The sequence below is a fragment of the Mytilus trossulus genome, chromosome 14 (assembly GCF_036588685.1).
Source record: "Mytilus trossulus isolate FHL-02 chromosome 14, PNRI_Mtr1.1.1.hap1, whole genome shotgun sequence".
Lineage (NCBI taxonomy): Eukaryota > Metazoa > Mollusca > Bivalvia > Mytilida > Mytilidae > Mytilus > Mytilus trossulus.
The window spans coordinates 42,134,514-42,156,200 of NC_086386.1; the positions used below are offsets into that span (position 1 = coordinate 42,134,514).

A 21,687-nucleotide genomic window follows, 5' to 3' on the forward strand; every position below is an offset into this window, starting at 1 on the left:
GACAAGGTACAACTTACATTTGATATACTCAGTCCACGGAAGAAGCGAATCGATAAAAACGTTTCTTATATCACATAGCGATATTGTCTAATATCAATTATAAATATGCAGACATTCCATGCGGAAAATATTGTTTTCGGCAATGAAAAATTAGGAAAATACTAACTTTAAAACTTATTGTTCAAATATAAACAACAATATACATTCAGAAGTTAGTTAGCAGCAAACTTTTATGTCCGATTAAAATTTGAAGTGCTGGGTTCTGAACACAACCTTTCAGTGCTATTCCCATCAGAACATGTAACTTTACTAGGCAAACCTTATCCGAATATCAGTCCGTAACTACTGATGACTTCTTCGATTGATACTACAGATAAGGTTCACATTTTTTAAAATGATTAATAAATCATAATAATTGTAAAAATACTATTGATATAAAGGGCAAGCTCAACTGTAAAAAAACCCTAAACAATATAATTTTACACCTTTTTGATATAGATATGAATCTAACGATATCAAAGTTATTGGCGAATAATTGGGAATAAGAAAAAAAATTAGACTGAAACGACAACATAACGATGAAATATTACTGCAGCATGATATACACAATGACTCATTCTACATGAATTTGTAATGTTCCCTTCATATTTCCCCTTCTTTTTAGCGACAATTGTTTGTAAGGTTTCTGAAACTATACCGTTTGCAACAGGACCCACTGACGGAAGCTACAATCATCTCGAAAAGATAACTTACTTTTGTAACACTGGATATGAAGTACAATCTGGTGACCTCGAACGTACATGTCAAAATGACGGAACATGGAGCGGAAATCCTTTAGTTTGTGGTTTGTATTGGTTCTTAGAATTTATAAAATGATAATTGATAAATTGATGATTGATTTCATTTAATATATATATATTTATACGTGAAAGTTTAAGCCTCTCCTTAAAAAAAATATATCAGATACTATATAAATTTGCAAGCTGTCAAAACAGAAAAATAAGATTTCAATGACAAAAATGCAGAATAGAAACATATCTTCACATGCTGAGAACCTTGTGCACAAGAATTATGGAAAATTAAATTAAACATAGACTGGTTCCTGATCGCACCATTCAGTATTGCTTTGACCTGATACTTGGAACGGAGTACCTGAAACCAGGTTAGAAACATCAGTTCTCATAGGACGGAAATTGCAGGAAAATAAATAAAACAACATTAAAAACAAGAGATTTCATGATATAATTGAATATTCCATAAATATAACAGGAAAATCTTAACATTTCAATATGTACTTTAATCGACCTTTCCACAGTTTTAATTAGTTATCTATGGTACCAGTATTACAATTGTATACGCCAGACGCACGTTTCGTCTACATAAGACTCAAAAGTGATGCTCATATCAAAATAGTTTTGAAGCCAAACAAGAACAAAGTTGAAGAGCATTGATTACTCAAAATTCCAACAACTTGTGCCAAATACGGCCAAGGTAATCAATTATCGGATAAGGAAATCATCAGCTTTTCGAAAAAATCAAAGTTTTGTCAACAAGAACCTTATAAAAAATAATCATATAATTGATATTCATGTCAACACCGACGTGCTGACTACTGGGCTGGTGATATTACCCGACACCGTGTTATACTGCTGTATTGAAATACTGAAGTTTTTAACGATGACTATACATTAAGAAACAAATACTATAACGACAACCTCTCATTGAAAACTAGTTTGAGCAAAATTTAAGGAAACTTGTCTTAATGGTACATTTTCCGATATTATAATCCATCATGTCCATTACTGTAAATACCGTTATGTTATACTAAAAACATATAAATGATTGCTTTAGTTTAAGCAATGCTGTATATAAGTGAATGGTAAAAATGTCTAAGTAGTCGTATTGAAAACAAAACCATTGTAAATAGTTTGTGCTGATTAAAAGGGAATAAACAGTTGCTACTAGCTGTACAATCATCAGTGACATTTCATGTATTTTACAATCTTTCAGCACCAATCGTTTGCATAGTTCCCGAAACTGTCGATTTTGCAACAGGACCTGCTGACGGCAGTTACAATTATCTCAACAAAATCACTTACTCTTGTAACAGAGGCTATGAAGTTCAATCTGGTAATCTCGAACGTTCATGTCAAGATGACAAAACATGGAGCGGAAGTCCGCCTGTTTGTGGTATGCATTTGTTTTTAAATTTATAGATAGATACTTGATATCCTTTCTGTCGGTTTCATTAAACGTAAGTATTGTAAAAGAAATAAGAATTATCCTTCACTAGCAAATTTCGTTTGACAATAGATAAAATCAGCTGTCATTGAAAACAGAAAAACACATTAGGACTTTTTAAAATATGTTGAAAGCGAATATGCCTTCACATACTAAGGAAATTGACAAAAATACTACTTTAATATTTGCATGACAGAGTGCACGTGTCGAGTCGAACAAGTTTCGAAACCGAAACTTACACACAAAGCTATTTAACTGACATCGTTATATTATATATGTTATGCATGATGTATAGCTTAAAAAAATTGAATACAAATACATAACAAAATATGCAGTATTCTCGAGCTCATGAAGTTTAACAATTTTGTGTCAGATGATTGACCACAATGGTTGTTTTACAACTTAAACAATGTCCAAATGCAACGGTGATAACAAAGAAATACATATTTGCTGCCAGCTATTCAATCCTTGGTTGCATTTAATTTGTGTTGTCATCTCTCAGCTCCAGTTGTTGGTTTAGCTCTCGAGCCCGTAGATTTTTCAACATGTGAATTAATACTGTGGTTTTAGCAATGCTACATATACATTGTAAGTGTATAGAAAAAAATGACTAAGTAGTAGTATTTAAAACAAAACAGTTTAAAGTAGTTTATGCTGATTAAAAGGGGATATACAGTTGCTTCCAGCTGTTCCACAATTGATTACATTTGATCATTGTTATTATCTTTCAGCACCAATCGTTTGCATAGTTCCCAAAACTGTTGATTTTGCAACAGGACCTACAGACGGAAGCTACAATTACCTCGATAAGATAACTTACACGTGTAACATAGGACATGCAGTTCAATCTGGTAACCTAGAACGTTCATGTCAAGATGACAAAACATGGACCGGGAGTCCGCCGGTTTGTGGTGTGTATTTGTTTTATAATTTAAAGTTTGATAATTGGCCTAATGTTGTTTGGTTTCGTTTAATTAATGTTTGAAATAGTTAAACATTGTTCTTACATAAAGAAATAACTTTTGAACAAAGATAAAATCAGCAGCCAGTGAAACAAGAACCAGTTTTTTAATACTTTTAAAAAATGTTGAATGGAAACATTCCTACAAAATCTTAAGATGTTCGTGAAAAATTCTAATAAGTTTTTCAATATGGACATGACAGAATCTAAATTACAATAATTTTCGAAACCTAAATTTTCTTAAAATGTTATGAAACTAACATCATGATTTCAAATATCTTTTAATCGATGCAACAACAGCTTTTTTCGGTTAAATCTTATTTTGCAACAAACAGAAATGTTAGAACAAAAGATGAACACATACATTATGCTAGTATGCTTAAATTATTCTAAAAATGACGAAAACACGTTATTTTAATAAGACAATAGCAGTTCATACTTTAAGTACAAAATCATTAAGATGTAAAAAGGAAAAACTAAATATAAAATGAATTAAAATGAAACGACATCTAACATTAAAAAAACTTATTCCTGCCGATTCAAACGAAAGCTTGGAAAAATGGTATATTTTGTCTTTCATGATGTATTATTTAAAAAAAATACTGAGATTTAACAAACAACGCCGGATAGCCTTTATAAATACCCCTTGTTGATGAAAAAAGTAAATCCAAATTTAATTTGCGGCCAGCTATTCAATAATTGGTTGATTTAAAATTATGCTATTATCTTTCAGCCCCAATCGTCTGTATAGTTCCTGAAACTGTAGATTTTGCAACAGGACCAGCTGACGGACGCTACAATTACCTCGATAAGATAACTTACTCTTGTAACACAGGCTACGACGTGCAATCTGGTAACCTAGAACGTATATGTCTTAAAGACAAAACATGGAGCGGGAGTCCTCTAGTTTGTAGTGTGTATTTGTATTCACATTTTTAGTTTCACTATAATAACGCTTGGATCATTATATAAAAATTCGTAAAATTTTCAGGTCTCTGCTATTATATCTGCGGTCGATAAAACAATGAATTTGTCTTTTCAATATATGGTGTTTTGAAAGGAAGCATTATCACAGTTTTCTTCAAGGAACATTTCATGATAATGTGGCAATGACAATTAGTGACAAAACTTAAATTCACAAATTGATATTCAACCAACATCAATATTAATAATAAAAAAAAAATGATACAACTGTTTGGCGGTTGAATTTTAAGTTTTCATAATGAGGTGAGTAGAGAAAATTATACAATTTGTTAAATTGATGTGCATATGGTATTATGATGGAACTAAACAAAAAATCTACATTCACGTTACTACACAAATATGAAATTACAAATGGTGTACGTTGTACAGTTGTGATCATTGACTCCGAAAACTTAGCACTAAAGTTAAAAAAAAAACGCATATTTGCTGATTTTTTTTAATTTGTGTAAGATGAATGACCACAATGACTAACTGGTAGTTTTGAAACTAAACCACTGTAACAATCATATTACTGATTAAAACAGTTGATACAAATTTGCTGCAAGCTTTTAAATAAATGTTTTAATACAACCTGTGTTCTCATTTTTCAGCCCAAATTTTTTGTGTAGTTCCCAAAACAGTAGAGTTTACAACAGGGCCTTCCGCCGGAAGCTACACTTATATGGAAACGATAACCTACTCTTGTATTCCTGGATATGAAGTTCAGTCTGGTGACCTCGAACGTACATGTCGAGATGACGGAACATGGTGTGGAAGTCCCCCAGTTTGTGGTATGCATTTTTTTCTTGGACTATAGTAAGCAATTGATCCTATTTCTGTTGATTTTATTCAATGTAAAGTTTAAATGTATACAATTTTACTACAGACGTTGAATTTAGTTAAGGGACGGAATTTTCCCGCGGTATTGAAGATTAGTTGATGGCCTCAAGAGGTTGAGAGCGAAATTACCGGTTCCAAAAAAACATAACAAACATAAAGCAACGATACAATAAAGGTAAACATGAACATCCACTCACATAATTATCAAAAGAAAACGAGTATCACTTAGCAATTCGTTAGTCTGCATGTTGTAATGTATATTTATATTAGTTATTTATTTTATTCATGCTACTTTATGTTGTTATTTAGCGGTACATGTATATTTAAATAAGTCATATAAGTCGAGGGTGAAGCTAACCATTACACCATGTTTCAAACCACTAGGTTTCCTTAAAATGTCATCTATATTATTTCCTTCTTGCTATTAGTATGATGACCTCTGGGTTGGTATGCCAGGCGGATTTGCTTTCGACTTATCAATGTCTGAATATATAACAACGATAATGTTTTTATTTCCTAGCTAAATTTCCGAACTTTTATTTTTGTTTGTAAGAACACTCATTGAAAATAATGACGGAATGTGTCTACTAGCCATGAAGAATTCGACTGATGTCTGACTTCGGCCAACCGATTTTTGTAGGAGTTAATGTAAGTCGGGTTGAACTTGTCAATGTAGTGCTTCGGGACTGTTTCTAGATTATATATAATTACAGTTGAATGGAATATTCAGATGACATTTTCATTATAATGACAAATATGATTCCTTAAAAAAAAATCAAACAAATCAAACTGGAATCATGCTGTTTTAACATGTTCAGTTCACATTGACGAACAATGTTGGCTAAATAAAAATTCGGGTTTTATATCTGTGTGTTGATTGATCAATTCAACACTTGTCTCCAAGTATTAAGTAATGATTTGAATTCACTTGTTTTTTGTTTCATCATATCAGTGCCAGTTAGTTGTACAGATCCAGAAAATGGTCAGTTTACTAAAGAAAAAACGCATTCGAGCTACATATTCAGAGATACCATAACTTACACTTGTATAACTGGATATGAAGTAAAATCTGGTGATCTCAAACGTTCATGTCAAGCTGACGGAACATGGAGTGGACATCCTCCAGTTTGTAGTGAGTATACCCTTAGATAAAATTATTAAAAAATTACATCCCTGCATTGAATATTCTATTAGATAAACAAAATTTCTTCTGGTAGAAAAAGTTCATCGAAAAATTAAATCAAAAGCATAATTACACGGTACATTTGATATTTAAACCATATAAAATAAAATTTTACGATCGTAATATAATAAAGCAAGACCGATATATAAGACATTGATAATCAAGTGTATGCAAAACAATCACGTGCCACTATGTGGGAAGATAGAGCATCAGTGATCACGTGAACGTGTGATAGCATAAAATGCTGAAGGTCGTGTCTTCAATATCCTGTCAGATCAGATGGCTTAAAATGTGGTATTTCGTTTTTTCTGCTAAGCGAGCAATATTAAGAATTTTTAAACAAACACAAGTCGATTCAGTGTATAATGTGTTCTGGTTGGGATGAAAAACTAAAATTTTGTCGATAAACTTTTTCCCAAAAATAAGATTACACATATTCTGTCAGTAGACTAGTACTCCTATTCGTAAAAACATATCACACGAACCAATGTTAAGGGAGCTCGCTTCTCAGTTTCAAAGTAATTAACTTTTCAAAACACTAGTTTATATTGATAGGGGATTAATAAAGGAACCCAAAGAGCAAAACAAAATTAATAGGTCACCGTACTCGTTTTTGATATATTAGCCATTGAAATTTTGGCGGGAAAATGTTCTCTCTTGACTTTTCTTAGCTTTATCCTAGACAAGTTAAAGTCATCAAAAACTATTAAAAAGTAATTAAAATTTTTAAAGACTTTAACAGACAGCTTATCATTTTACATGAAATAGAATTATTAAAAGAAAAATTGGGATCACCGGGCAAAATTTGTTAATGCATTCAAATGGATAAACCAGAGGATTCCGAAAATCTTACCAAAACTCCAAAACATGACAAGCCAGCTTCCTTAAATCTTGCAAGGTGCCACTTTCTTCAGGCAAACCCATTGCAACTTATTTTTACAGCTTGTATTTATGTCCTGCTGTTACACCACTGTCCCAGGTTAGGGAATGTTTAACATTTTTAATATATCGCTTACAATCATGCATTTTCCCCTATGTTCTTTACCTGCCTGTCCTGCTTCATGAGCCTGCAATTCGTTGGTTGTTGTTAGGTCATGTGTGTCATTTTGTTTATGGTACTTTGTAATAAATAGACGGCCGTTCATTTTTCTAAGATAATTATTTTACACTTTGTATGTTTGTGACTTTTTTAGGCAACTTTATGTTATCGGTTTGTCTCGTACAAATGTCAATAATAGTTTACATTTGAACCGTGATAAATAGTTGTCTTCGTGACACGTATTCCACATATTCTCGCTTTTTTATTAATACTTTGATCGTATTTGCACTCGTTTTTTAAGGAATGACTGTAATATTTTTTCTGTCGATGAAAAACTCACATAAAAAATGTGGAACACACTGATGCACCACATTTTTTTTATGTTATTTCGAATAGACAGAATTTTGTTATAGTCATTACTTATAATTTAATTCTAAATTCCTTTTAAACCGTAGAAAACCATGAAAATAATGTTGATGACGTCACGGTCACATGACCAAATTATGCAGGTGGGCTGATAACATAATAACGTCAGCCAATCAGAAGACACGTTACATCCAAAATTAAATTATTACATTTGAAACGAAACAGTTGTATCTTCTACACTTTTGGGCTGAGAGCTTAAGTACATTTGTCTTTCTGGATTCTTGTCAGATTGATGTGTAAGCTGATAACGAACGAATAAGTCAAAATACGTAAATCGTTTGTTTTTTTATCCCTTCTTTCTGTTGACTGCCAATTTGAACGCCTAATATTGTAAGATTTTACATGTTTTACGAATGACCTCCATTTTAAATTAAATTTTGGGTTTAGTTATTTTGTATTATCTGGAAAAATACAATTCATAATCAGTGGGTTTTTTTCTTTTTCAGAAATTAGTTTAAAATACCTTTGTGCTATATTTTTTGAATTCATGGAAAATGAAAATAGTTCGGAGAATGAATCTGACAGTCGTAGTTCTAAAGGAAGCTATGAGAAGAAGAAGACCAAAACGAATAAAGGAAAAAAGAAGAAATTATCTAAAACACTCAAAGCCTTATTAAAAATATGCATACCTTCATAAACACCATCCCTTGTGCATTTACATAAACTGTGAAACTGATATTTACCTTATTAGCTGAATATCAAATGAAAATTCTAGACAATAAAGTGATTAACATTCTGAATTTCAGGTGTTTTTTTTCATAATAATAACTTCTACATAGTTTTGCTTTTATATATAGCTGATCTTAAATCTCATTTAATAATAAACAAAGACAACTGCAGCTGTTGTTTTTTGTTCATTGTATAAAAATGTTTGTTTCTTATATCCGTTTCAGTTGGACTCTTTATTGACGAGTTAAAGTTTGTCTAATTATTTTCTTTATTTTATATTTTCGAAACGTGTGTAGATTTTAGATCTAGAGTGGGGCACAATCAAGATATATTGACCAAAAAATCAACCATCGAACGCAGCAAAGTCGTCCTCTTTTTTTGTTAAGTTTCTTTCTCAGTGAAAGGGCTAGTTTTCTCCTCATTGCATTCATTTTGATTTTTAGGATACTATCAGATTTTGTAAACTTGTTTACTTTAAAGATGATAAATATTTAAAGTTTTCGTCGTTTCTCATATCAATGATATTTATAAAACAGAGTATTTAGTCTAATTGCAAATGAGCCAACTGTACACAAGAAATCAATTGATAATTTTAAATTTTATCATACTCTTTCTGAAATCTGTACAACCTAATTATGGTTGCGATTCTGTAAATATACTTTGTACATACGTAAATATTGTTTGACACAAACGTAAAGTAATCTAACATTAGTCATTCAAAATGTGTTATCGGCATACATATACAGATGGAAAAAAGTATAGCAACACCAAATTGAAATTGAAATTGAAATTTTTTTTAAATTTTTTTGTTAAATAATTTGTTGAAATAGAACTCAAGGGGTACAATCAAAATCACGTGATGGATATACACACACCGGAAGTTACAGTCGAACTCGACGCTTGAAAGGTTAGGAGTTGCATTTTCTTGTTTATATCAATTAAATTTTGATTAATAAGATGGCACACCGAATGTCGGATAGTATGTAGTTTTAAAATACACAATTGTTTTTGCTAGAAAGCGTGCAGTTATTGCAAACACAGTTCCAAATTTTCGACGGATAACTGTGTCAAAGTGTGAGCATTAACTGCACGCTTCCCAGCAATGATAATTGTGTATTTTAAAATTAGATAGTATCCGACATTCGGTGCACTACATTATTTATCAAATTTTATTGATATAAACAAGTAAATACGACTACTTACCTTTCAAGCGGTCTGCTCGACTGTTACTTCCGGTGTGTGTATATCCATCACGTGATTTCGATTGTACCCCTTGGAACTAGTTTTAAAAACATTATTCAAATATCACCTGAGTTCAATCAATAAATATCGAATATATCAGTTCTAATCTACACATGCAGCTACTGTACTCATAAACACTAAAACAGATGTTTTTATCCTCATTGTTTTCAACACTTAAAATAACCTAGTTTATAAAGTTATGTGATTTACACCTTGTAATTCGTCATCCACAACTCATAACTGCAACAAGATGGCAGATTATCAGCACGAGGGAAACAGGTTTGTCGCTGTGACAATTGCACGTATTGTTGGTCATCAGCATTTCACTATATGTCGTTTTAAGAATAAAAATCAGGCAAGAAACGATGTTAAAGACCTTACGAGGCCAAGAAGACCCTTTTAACATCTGTTAGGGAAAATCAAGCATAATTAAGGTTGTTCAGAAGTTAACACATTGCAAACAATACAATCCTAAAAAGAGATCGATGACCATATACATGAGCCTTTAAACAAGAACTGTTCGAGATCGGCTCATCGCTACTGGTTATCGTGCGATAATACCATTTCGGAGACCTTTGCCTACGAACAGACACACGGATGACCGTATCCAATACAGTGCAGAGCTCGCCAAAGTTGGAAATAAGCGTCGTGGGGGAAGATCCATTGTTCCAATGGAATTAGGTTTATCTTCCTTGGCCCAATCGTAGCCCGAATTTGAACCATATCGAGCATATATGGGACACTATTGGGCGTAAAATACACGAAAGGACACCCCAGTTCAAACACGTCATGAAACAAACAATACCCTTCGTCAAGAATGGTTGCTGCTACCTTAACAACACATCAGTCGACTTATGGCAGGAATCAGAAGACGTTAAGATGCGGTTATCCGTTTGAATGGAGGCTGCGCACAAAGAACTAATTCTTTGGCGTATAACGATTAACCATGATGTGAACAAGCATCTGAAGATTAATTTTGAAATAAATAAATTTTGTGTATTTACTGTCTACTGATTGGTTTAAATAATAAGTTTTATTTTCAATGTTGTCAATTTTGATGGCGACACGCCCACTCTAACGTTGTGTATTCATACGCCAACATGTGTGTACATGTACGTTGTTATTATCAAGATAAAGAATAACAAAAGTTCTTTGAGCCTTATTTTTGATAAAAAAAAATCTATAATGAATGGCAATAATTATTCAATGTGAAGAGTAAAAAATTTGTTTTATGGTTCAAAAAATTCAAAATAAATGATAGACAGAAAAAAATGTGAAATGCATTTTTTTTGTACAAAAAACACTCCATTTTGTCATAAAAATTTTGGTAAGATAAAACTTTGTTTTTCATTCATCAATTGTTCGTTTTAATGCCAATGCTATCATTTCAATATTATTTTACAAATACTTTATCATATTCCTTCGAAAATAAGAGACTGATTTTTCAAGTTTTAAAAAATCAAGGTGTTGCAATACTTTTTTCCACGTGTATATTTCCCTTTTTTTTAGAGTAATATTCATTTTCTTTTATACATTCTAACATTTACTATACATTCTGACACATGAGTGATGTTTAATCTTTGAAAGGATTTGCTTGACATTAAAGTTTGAAGTTAGAATTTATTTTCAGATTGTATGTAAGAGCCCTTTTTTTTGAAGGTCAGCTTTAACGTTTTTACACACTTTACAAGCTTGATACATTAACAATTGCTTAAAAGTATGTCGACAAATATACACAGTGCAAAATATATTTTGTGTTATAATATTACTTTGTCTGTTGTTTCTCTCGATTTATGAGTTTAAAATTGCTTTTTGTATCTTTCGTCTATCATCGTGTACTGGCCTGATTGTGGACTACGTATTATTAATCAGGATGAAGACACAAAAGGGAAGGAAGGTCAGTATGAGATGTTTTCATTATCTTTATAAAGGTAATATAATTTCAGTACATTTTAATGTGTTTGTACTGGCAATTACATTTGGACTTAATAAAAGTACAGATTTAACGTTTTAAATTGAAAAAAAAACTTTTCGTTGGAATTAACAGGAATATTTTCCCTTGTATAAGACGGTGATGTAACACCATTAATATAAACTAACTATAGATATAACATGTAAAAGAAGATGTTGTATGAGACAACTCTCCCTTCAAGTCACAATTAATAAAAGTAAACCATTATTGTCAAAAATACTGTCTTGAATACGGAACCTGGGCTCACACCAAACAGCGAGCTATATGTTTGTTTTGAGTATGTTTGTACTAGTTTTATAACAGAGAAAGTTTGATACCCCGGAACGCATTGCTTGATACGTGTATTAGTTGGTAGGACTGTAAGTTTAAAATTGCAATACATTTTGTTAGCAACAATTTCAGTTGCCAATTTTTTTATTTTTTTCGCTTTATGTCTAGCTGTTTGATCAGATGAGCATTGCAGAGGGATTGCAGGACTACTAAACGTTAAAGTTGAAACTAATAATTTGTTTCATTTGAATATATATCGCACGTAGTATTCAATATGAGTAATAAAGTAAGGACATAATAATGATTTTCTTCTTGATTAACAACATAATAAGCATTTCGTTTCTTGTATAGTATTGATGACTATTAATTGTAAGCGTGTTCCTCAGGCAAAGGAATTGATTTTCTTAAGTGGTGAACTACTGTAAATTACCGAAAATTACAAATCGATGATTAGTCATCACACCTCAGATGTTTTGTTGCTAGATATCGTCGACCACGAATTACATAAATAAACAAAACATATACTTAAACTAAGGTGACATTTCAACGATTTCCTTGCCAAAATTCAGTTTTATATAACGGTACTTTAGCTTACATTATGACACATTAATTCAATATTCTTCTTCGCGATCACGTCAAAACAAATGTTACGGTTTAACAACTAGATTTGCACTATCGTATTCAACTTTGATTTATTTAGTCAACAGACAGTAAAGGCGAACACTAGTACATATTGTATGCTGGTATAAATAAGGGCTAAGTTTGAAGTGTTTTTTTAAAGCAGCACTACTATTCCTTACGTCGTAACTACTATCCCCTTTCCTTTCATAAATGTGACCTACCGACGGGTGCCACATGAGATCATCCCCAGTTTTTGGTGGGCTTCGTGTTGCTTAGTCTTTAGTTTTCTATATTGTGTCATCTGTACTATTGTTTGTCTGTTTGTCTTTTTTATTTTTAACCATGGCGTTGTCAGGTCATTTTCGATTTATGAGTGTGACTGTCCGTCTGGTATATGTCGTCCCTCTTCTACTATCAAGTATTACGTCTTACATCAACAACTTCAGATCGTAAGCATATTAAATGGAAATGATAAAACACAAATATTGTATCATCAACTTAGGCTTATTCCAATCAAAAGTGTCCCTTTTTGTAATAGAATACTTTCATATACAGTACGTTTTTGCGGTAACTCCTCCTAAAATGGATTCAATTATCTTAGAAAAAAGTAAAATCACACATGTGTCAAATACTGAACTACGAGGAAAATTCAGATCGAAAATTGTCAAAATCAAAAGATAAAACACATCAAAAGAATATAGAGTTCATTTTGAACTGTCCAGATATAGTTTTTTGCGTCTAGAAATTTAATAACTCTCGATTGAGTTCTTCCTCCGAGTATAGGTTCGATTAATCGTCTTCGCAAACTTTCTTAAAACCATTGTGTGACTGTCTTAAAAGCTGAATCAGTATCCACTGGACGTAGTACTTTATGAACTGTAATGCAACGACTTACCGTTAGCAACATAATGATCAAATTTATGTTAGCCGAAATGAACACCATTTTGGATATGATATAATTAATCATCAGGAAGACTTACATGTTATCAGAATTTCTCCCTGACCTTTTTTCTATCTTACAAATTAATTTTTATTTTATTTAAATATTTTTAACGTCACCAATTTTTGTTGCCCGTACCTATTGTATCTTCTCTGTTGATCAGTCGATTACGACTTCGGATTGGCGATCTCGTTTAATGATTAAATCTACTAAGAGGGTTTCGGTAAAGGTCCTAGTTTTCTTTATTCTTTGTTATCTATTCTGATTAATTAGTCAGCTGTTGTTCTGTATTCTACTTTGTTTAATTCAACAGTTTGATATTTAATTAGTTATCTCTATTTGCAGCTAATACATATCATGCGCTAAATATAAGGACGGGAAGAAAGACAACTATATTCATTTTATTTGCAGTCTTTGTTTTGATAAACACCAACCAAATACGCAATACGTAATTTTTAAAGAAAAGCAGCAGTTGTTTTTTTTAACTTCAGTTTTATATTTCTATTTGTATTCCATTTAACTACTGTAAATACAAAAGAAAATGAACATGTTCAGGTATTTCACTTCCAATCGTTTATCACAATATTCTTTTCAAAGCTTAAAATTGTTGGCATTCATCTAAAACTTGGTAAATTTATGTGTAATGGTCATTTTGTTTAGTTTCTTTGTTTACAACTCTGACATTTGATTCAGACTCCTTTTTAGATAAGTTCTACTGTGCATATTGTTGTGTGTTTGATTTGTTTTACTTTTGCTAGAGGCATAATGGGAGGATAATTCATGTTAAAGCTCGACGAATTGCACACGCCTTTTCCAAGTCAGGATATCTGGCCTTTGTTAGTATTGTATGATTTTCAATTTCAGTTTCTTTTATTTATTTCGTTAAGTATTACGCACGTTATCACCAAAATGTACACATGATTGTTTAAGGGCCAGCTAAAGTGTGACTACAGCTGCCGGATTTTCCCTCTGTATTGAAGACCCATTGGTGGCCTCTGCTGATTTCTGATCTTTGGTCGGGTTGTTGTCTCATTGACTCTTTTCCCATTTTTATTTTATTGGTTTTTGTCTATATAGTTATGCCAAAAGTAGCCAATCATGTTAAAATCGGTTTTTAATCAGGCAAACGAGGGAAAATTTCTAAAAGCCTTATTTGAGAACACTGCTACATGTAAAAGTTTTTGATTTCTGTAGATCAAAAGTTTAAGTTATCTGATAATTCACCGCTGTCGGATGTAAATAGGGAAGAACTATTTTTAATCATTCACATTTCATGATATAAAGATGTATGTATATAAATATCTGACCTCATACCATTAACCGCTTCCCATGGAACAATATCTGTGTTTTTAATGTTTTAAATTTCATTATATACTCCTTAGACCACAATAGAGCTTCTTCAAAAAAATAATTCAACAAATGACATTTGACTTTTGAACGAACTGGTGAATACAGACAAAATATACCAAAAGACTTAAGAGTATTAAGTAGGGAACAAACTGACAGTATCCCGTCAAAATGGGGTGTTTTCATGTACTCCGTGTGAGAAGTAGAATAGTAAATAGTAATTCATAAAAGAACTAGATAATAAAAAAAATCCGAACTTATAACTGTAATGCTAGCACCAAAAGTAAAACATGTAAACGAAATGATATAAATTTTCAAAATATATAGAAGCATTTTGAACAAAAAACATGAAAATGAGAACAAGTGATTATCAGTTCATATATACTAGTAACTTCTATGGTATATGGTATCTGGTTGAGAAAAGTCTCATTGGCAAATATATCGCATCGTCATTTTCTATTATAGGTACAAGTATCATAATATTCTAAATAGTTTCAATATATTAAAGCTTAAACATGTTAAAAACCAAAATACACAACTTTCCAAACTCTGTGAAATGAGATTGATTTTGGTAGCAAAGATAAGTGGGATTGTGTCTATAGAAACACAATTAAAACTCATTGCCGCGGACACAACCATGAAATAAATGTTACGAATACTACGTCTAGTGGACATTAACGAGTAAACACTAACTGGAGGACATAGGGATTACAAACACAACTTGTCGCAGACATAAACAGATATATAAGTTATTCATTTTTCTTTTATTAACACTGCACACTTACGCACACAACTTGATCGAAGACTGGAACTAATCATTATTTGTTTGCTATACAAAATTATCGACTGTGTTTGCATTATCAATATTCAAGTTGACGTTTAACAATGTGTTTCGTCTACATAAGACTCATCAGTGACGCTCAGATCAATATATTTAAAAAGCGAAACAAGTGCAAAGTTGAAGAGCATTGATGACCCGAAATTCCAAAAAAGTTGCGCAAAATACGGCTAAGGTAATCTATGCCTACGATAAGAAAATCCTTAGTTTTTCGAAAAATTCAAGTTTTGTAAACAGATTTTTTTTTTAAATGATCACATTATTGATATGTATGTCAACATCTTAAAACAAGTACAAAGTTGAAGAGTTTTAAGTATATAACTGTTGAAGTGTTTAAAGTTTTGAATTCTCTCTTCCGAACGATTGTTTTAAAATTCTGGTTTTTCTTAGTCAATAGTTTTTTTATGTAAATTTCGATTATGAAAGTATTTGCAACACTGAGCCTTTGCTCACACCGAACAACAAGCTATAAAAGGCCCAACATTTATTGTATGCTGGTTCATATTTTGGACGCCAGTCTTTGCTCCTTTATAATATATTTCACAAAAAAAAAAAATATGTAACTTAGAAATGGAAAAAATATTTTAAATACTAAACTCGTTCAAAGGGTATCTAAATCTCAATCTTCAAAATCGGTTATCTAAAAATACTACCATCGCTAACATTTTTAACAATGAAAAATCATGGTTACCCTTCTATCGAAAAGTGTCATGCCAAAAAATGACTTACATGTCCCAGTCTTTCCACCAAAAATACTATAAGGTCCACGTTTAATAAGTCGCACAATTTCTTTAGATTTTGAAACTGATATAACTTGAAAAACCTACAGTATTATTTATTTACTTACATGAAACAAAACGGAATGTGGTTTCCAGTACGTTGGTGAAACTGGGCGATATTTATCTAAACGAACTCAAAAACATATGTATCGTTTTAAAAGACCCAATAAATTCAAAAGTATCTTTTATCAACACATTAAGAAGCACAATCATCCTTTTAAATGTTTATCAGTTCAACCTTCAGAAGTAGTAAATAAGCAACCTGGTGAATCTCATTCAAATTTTGTACGATCACGGAAAATAGTTGATTTAAATTGGATTTAAAAATTACAGACAGTCTATCCTCTCGGTCTTAATGATAATATCATGGGAATTGGTAATAAATCAAGATTCGGATTCCGTTAACATTTTGGAAATAGTTTTTAAACCTGTTCGTAAAAACCGTTCTCACGGTCTTAGAAAAAATCGCAATCAAAGAAAATTTCGGACCAATCATACCAATATTTCGGACTTAATTTTTATTTCAAAAAACAACCGCAGACATTATCTTTTAACATTCATTACCGGTTAATATGTTAAATAAAATTTTGGAGGATTGCAACACTATTTCATATAACGGTTCTTAGTATGAAATAGTTCAATTATTATGGCATATTGTTATTCTAAACAATTTCCAAAATATGATCGCCCTGAAGATCATATAAAACATTTTATTAAAATAAAGTATGTCAATAAAGGTTTTGATTTTGTAAATATTGCCGGTATATTTAACGACCATTCTGTTAAAGAACAAATTCCTGGATATTTTGATAATACTGAGCTCCCTCTTATTTGTTATATGTACAAGAAATCTACTCGATAATTTGTGTTCAACTATAACCAATTGTGTGAAGATGTTAATATCAGTGAAAATACACCTACTTCATGTAATTGTATTAATTCCGCATACATTTATGGACCCATTTCCCATGTTATAACAGGAGATCTTAACATCGTTCAAGACCGAGAGTTAAAATCATTCCTCAGTAAAGGACCTAAATATCGTCCCCCTTCAGTTATTAATTGGAATGAGTGTCGTAATATCATCCACGACTCACTCCGTACCTACGGTTTGAAATGGATAAAACGGGAAAAAGCTGACAAGAAATCTGTGGACTCTTTTTTCAATTCAGTAATGAATATAGTTGATATACGTATTCAACATTTTAAAGAACATTTTATTATTAACAAAAACCACAATAAACCTATTTCTCGTATCAAACATAAACTAAAAGAACAACTAGTCAAGGAATTTGTTTTTGTACCGGCCGATAAAGATGCTAATAATATTATTATTGTTTCACGTAAATTTTACATTGAGGTTCTGAAAAAAGAAATTACCAATTCACCAACATTCCAACTGATTCCATTTTCAGAAAACGACATCTGTAACAAACATAAACTTTTATCTTCCGCTTTACGAGCAGAACCAAATACATTGAAAGTCCCAACTATGTATTGGCTTCCAAAACTCCACAAAACACCTTACAAATATAGATTTATTTCGTCTTCAAGCCATTGTTCCACAACTAAATTGTTTATTCTTCTTACCAGTACACTTGGTACAATAAAAAACTGATAATAAATTGTTCAAATGAGGCTTTCGAAAAAAGTGGAATTTATTACTTTTGGAGTGTCAAGAACTCGTTGGAAGTACTTGATAAATTGCATGCTTATATTGGCGATTTTGAATCTGTTCAAAGTTTTGATTTTTCTACCATGTATACCACATTGCGTCACATTCTCATTAAGAAAAAAAATCACCCACCTAATTAAATGGGCATTTAAAAACTCAGAATGTTAATATATATGTTCAAACTCTTTAAGGTCATTTTTAAGTAGCAATAAACAAAAAAACTATGTCAATTGGACATGTTGTGATACTATATATGCCCTTGAATTTTTTCTAGATAACATTTTTGTTCGCTTTGCAGATTCCGTATATTGTCAGGTTATCGGAATTTCAATGGGGACTAACTGTGCACCACTTATTGCGAACCTGTTTTTGAATTGCTATGAGTTACAATTTATGACAAAAATCAGCAAAGACCCATCGAAACAACATCTGATCAACAAATTTAATAATACTTTTAGATATTTGGTTGACATTTTGGCTCTCAATAATGACGACTTCAGTATGTATACTAAACTAATTTATCCTGTTGAACTTACTTTAAATAAAGCTAATATTAACAATGACCACTGCCCTTTCCTCGATCTTGATATCTATATCACTAACGGAAAGTTTAATATTAAAATTTATGATAAAAGAGTTGATTTTTCATTTCCTATTGTCAATTATTCATTTTTAGATGGTGACGTTCCCTTGTCACCATCTTACGGTGTTTATATATCTCAACTTGTACGATTCGCTCGTGTTTGTAACAATCTTTTAGATTTTAACGAGAGAAATTTCTGTATTACTGAAAAATTATTACACCAGGGTTTTCGATATCACAAACAAGTCAAAACATTTACTAAATTTTATCATCGGTATAAGGACATCATTCGTAAATATAGCTCAACATGCAGACTTCTATTGTTATGCGTTTACTTTTCTACATTGGTTAGATGTATAGGGGGAGGGATGAGATCTCACAAACATGTTTAACCCCGCCGCTTTTTTGCGCCTGTCCCAAGTCAGGAGATTCTGGCCTTTGTTAGTCTTGTATTACTTTAATTTTAGTTTATTGTGTACAATTTGGAAATAAGTATGGCGTTCATTATCACTGAACTAGTATATATTTGTTTAGGGGCCAGCTGAAGGACGCCTCCGGGTGCGGGAATTTCTAATTACATTGAAGACCTGTTGGTGACCTTCCGCTGTTATTTTTTTTCTATGGTCGGGTTGTTGTCCCTTTGATACATTCCCCATTTCCATTCTCAATTTTATTATTACTTGTGTAAAACCATGCAAATGGGAAAACCAACGGTCTAATCTATATAAAAACAACATTTTGAGTCAAAATGTACTTGTCTATGTGGTTGCATTAAAAACTGAGGATAAATGCGTTCCATAGTATACTAATTTAAGATTTCAGGAAAACCAGAGTTCCTCTGTTCGAAGGTCAAGTTTTTTTTATAAGGCGTTAAAGGTATTTTAAAAATTGACATGTAGAAAGCTGATAGGTTTTCAATTCAGGATATACAAATGTACCTGGTTTCTATGATATTAAAATAAAAGATAAAAGATGAAGAAAGATACCAGAGGGTCATGCAATCTCATGAATCAAAAATATTCTGACAACGCCATGTCACATAAAGTCTCACATAGTTATCTGTAAACAAAGCATGCAGACAAAACAAAAACAACAGATGCAAAATCAATGAGTAATTCGAAATGAATTTCAAGTTAAAGACGATCTGTAATTTTAGCTGACAATCCTGGTCAAATGAATAATTTCCAAAACGCTTGACTATGATATTTCCTCAGGTATTACGATGAGTGGGTACAACAGCTTTATGTACATGTTCTCTGAAATATACAATATGATAAACTTAAAGAATCAATAAGAATATGAGCATAACTTATAATAGATAGATTGAAACCATATCATTTTTTAATGATTTGTTACACTCAATTAGTGGTAAGAAAAATCACACCCACACCCACACACACACACATGTATATACACTTAATGACTCTGAATATCAGCATTACAAATGCAAAAAGAAAATGTTCTCACCGGAATTCAAACTCGAACTATTGAGATATCGGCACACACACACAACCACCTGCACTTTCTGGTTAAATTGTCTAGAGAAATGGACACAGTACAGGCGGTGTTGTCTCGTCTTCCCATATACATATATACATATAAACCTAACATCTTATTATGAGTTAAGCCTTCCAAATGATATTTTATCGTCTATTTTCTATGTTTTTATGTTTTACTATTGTTTCAAAAAAGGGAGAAGGTTTGGTCATATTAAAACGATTAATCCAGCCTCAAATGTTTGCACCTGCCCTAAGTCAGAAATCTGATGTAAAGGAGTTGCCGTTTGTTTATGTATTTTTACGTGTTTCTCGTTAGGGTCCTTTTATAGCTTGTTCTGTGTAAATCAAGGCATTGTGATGAAGGCCATACATTGACCTAAAATAGTTTACTTTTATAAATTGTTTTTTGGATGGGGAGATTTCTCCTTGGCACTCATACCTCATCCTCCTATATCTACTTACAACTACAATTAGTTCAGGAACGAAGTTTACTCATGTGCTTGGACAAATTCAATATCAATTACTCTGAGTAATAACAACATTAAAACAATAAACCATTGACAATTAAAACGTATTTTTCTGTTGCAGAACATAAGCACGAAATAATTACTTTATAAACAACTATTCTGGGTGGAATATGTTGACTGGTCATCCTCAAGGAGTACCTAAATGTACTCGAATTTGGATAGGTTTTAAGCTTTTGTGTTTGGCAAGATTCTTATTAGTGCAACAGCTACAAGTATATTTCTGAATAATTGTGTACATCCGGCTACATGCATGATAGAGCTTTACTCAAAGCTTTCTCTTGTTTAACTTTTTGATTTTAAATAGTCAGGCAATCTATACAAATGTACCTCTTCCGGTATTATCAATCATGGCGGACGTCATATTGAAATTAGCCCAAAATTGCACGATGGTATCTGCAAATGTATTATAATCATGCTACTATCATTATATTTTGGACAAAACTTTGTTATTTGCTACCTTTTATACATAATGTTAATAATATGTCTTTAAAAACCTTACACTTGTATACGTAAAATTGAATGGCGACATTGTACTAAAGTTTATGTATTTTAAAGTATTGCAACTATCAATATATTGTACAGGAACCTTTTTTTCAGGCTGTTTATGAATACAAAATTTTAGGACATGTGTCTCAAAATCCCTTACTTCTGATATATCAAATATGGTTGATAGAGGAAAATTAATTTTAAACAAATAAATTTTAACATACTCTTTCAATTATGTAAAAAAAATAATTTCATTATTCGTAAAGTATAATTTTCGTCTATTTGTTTTGAAAAGATTAACCACGAACTTAAGAGATTAACGACATACATTTTTTTAAATGACTAATTTCATACTTAACATTACTAGACCACAAACAGTATAAAATGTATAATATTTCCTCAATACTTAAAATAATGAAATGACCCGAACAATAAATGAATTCCTGGAATTAACGTTTTGTTATATTTTCTGTTATCATGGTGGTATTGAAACAGATCTGTTCTTAATGATTTGAAAGTTATTTAGATGAACAAATACACTTACTCTTGGAAATTCGCATATGAATAGAAAGCGAAATTACAAGCT

The 21,687-nt window shown here is 31.6% G+C and overlaps 1 protein-coding gene across 1 annotated transcript; it reads left to right on the forward strand.

Moving 5' to 3' along the window:
- The first annotated feature begins 818 nt into the window (after window positions 1–818).
- On the forward strand, window positions 819–8,393 carry LOC134697778 (sushi, von Willebrand factor type A, EGF and pentraxin domain-containing protein 1-like). The gene is made up of 7 exons (XM_063560064.1): window positions 819–837; window positions 2,011–2,190; window positions 2,973–3,152; window positions 3,936–4,115; window positions 4,777–4,956; window positions 5,958–6,137; window positions 8,100–8,393. Exons 1-7 carry the CDS (start codon window positions 819–821, stop codon window positions 8,288–8,290), a joined length of 1,110 nt encoding a protein of 369 aa, XP_063416134.1. The 3' UTR covers window positions 8,291–8,393.
- Window positions 8,394–21,687: the final 13,294 nt, after the last annotated feature.

Coding starts and splice junctions, on each gene's coding strand:
- LOC134697778 (XM_063560064.1), top strand. Junction 2,191..2,972: donor CGGAAGTCCGCCTGTTTGTG/GTATGCATTTGT, acceptor ATTATCTTTCAG/CACCAATCGTTTGCATAGTT. Junction 6,138..8,099: donor TGGACATCCTCCAGTTTGTA/GTGAGTATACCC, acceptor TTTCTTTTTCAG/AAATTAGTTTAAAATACCTT.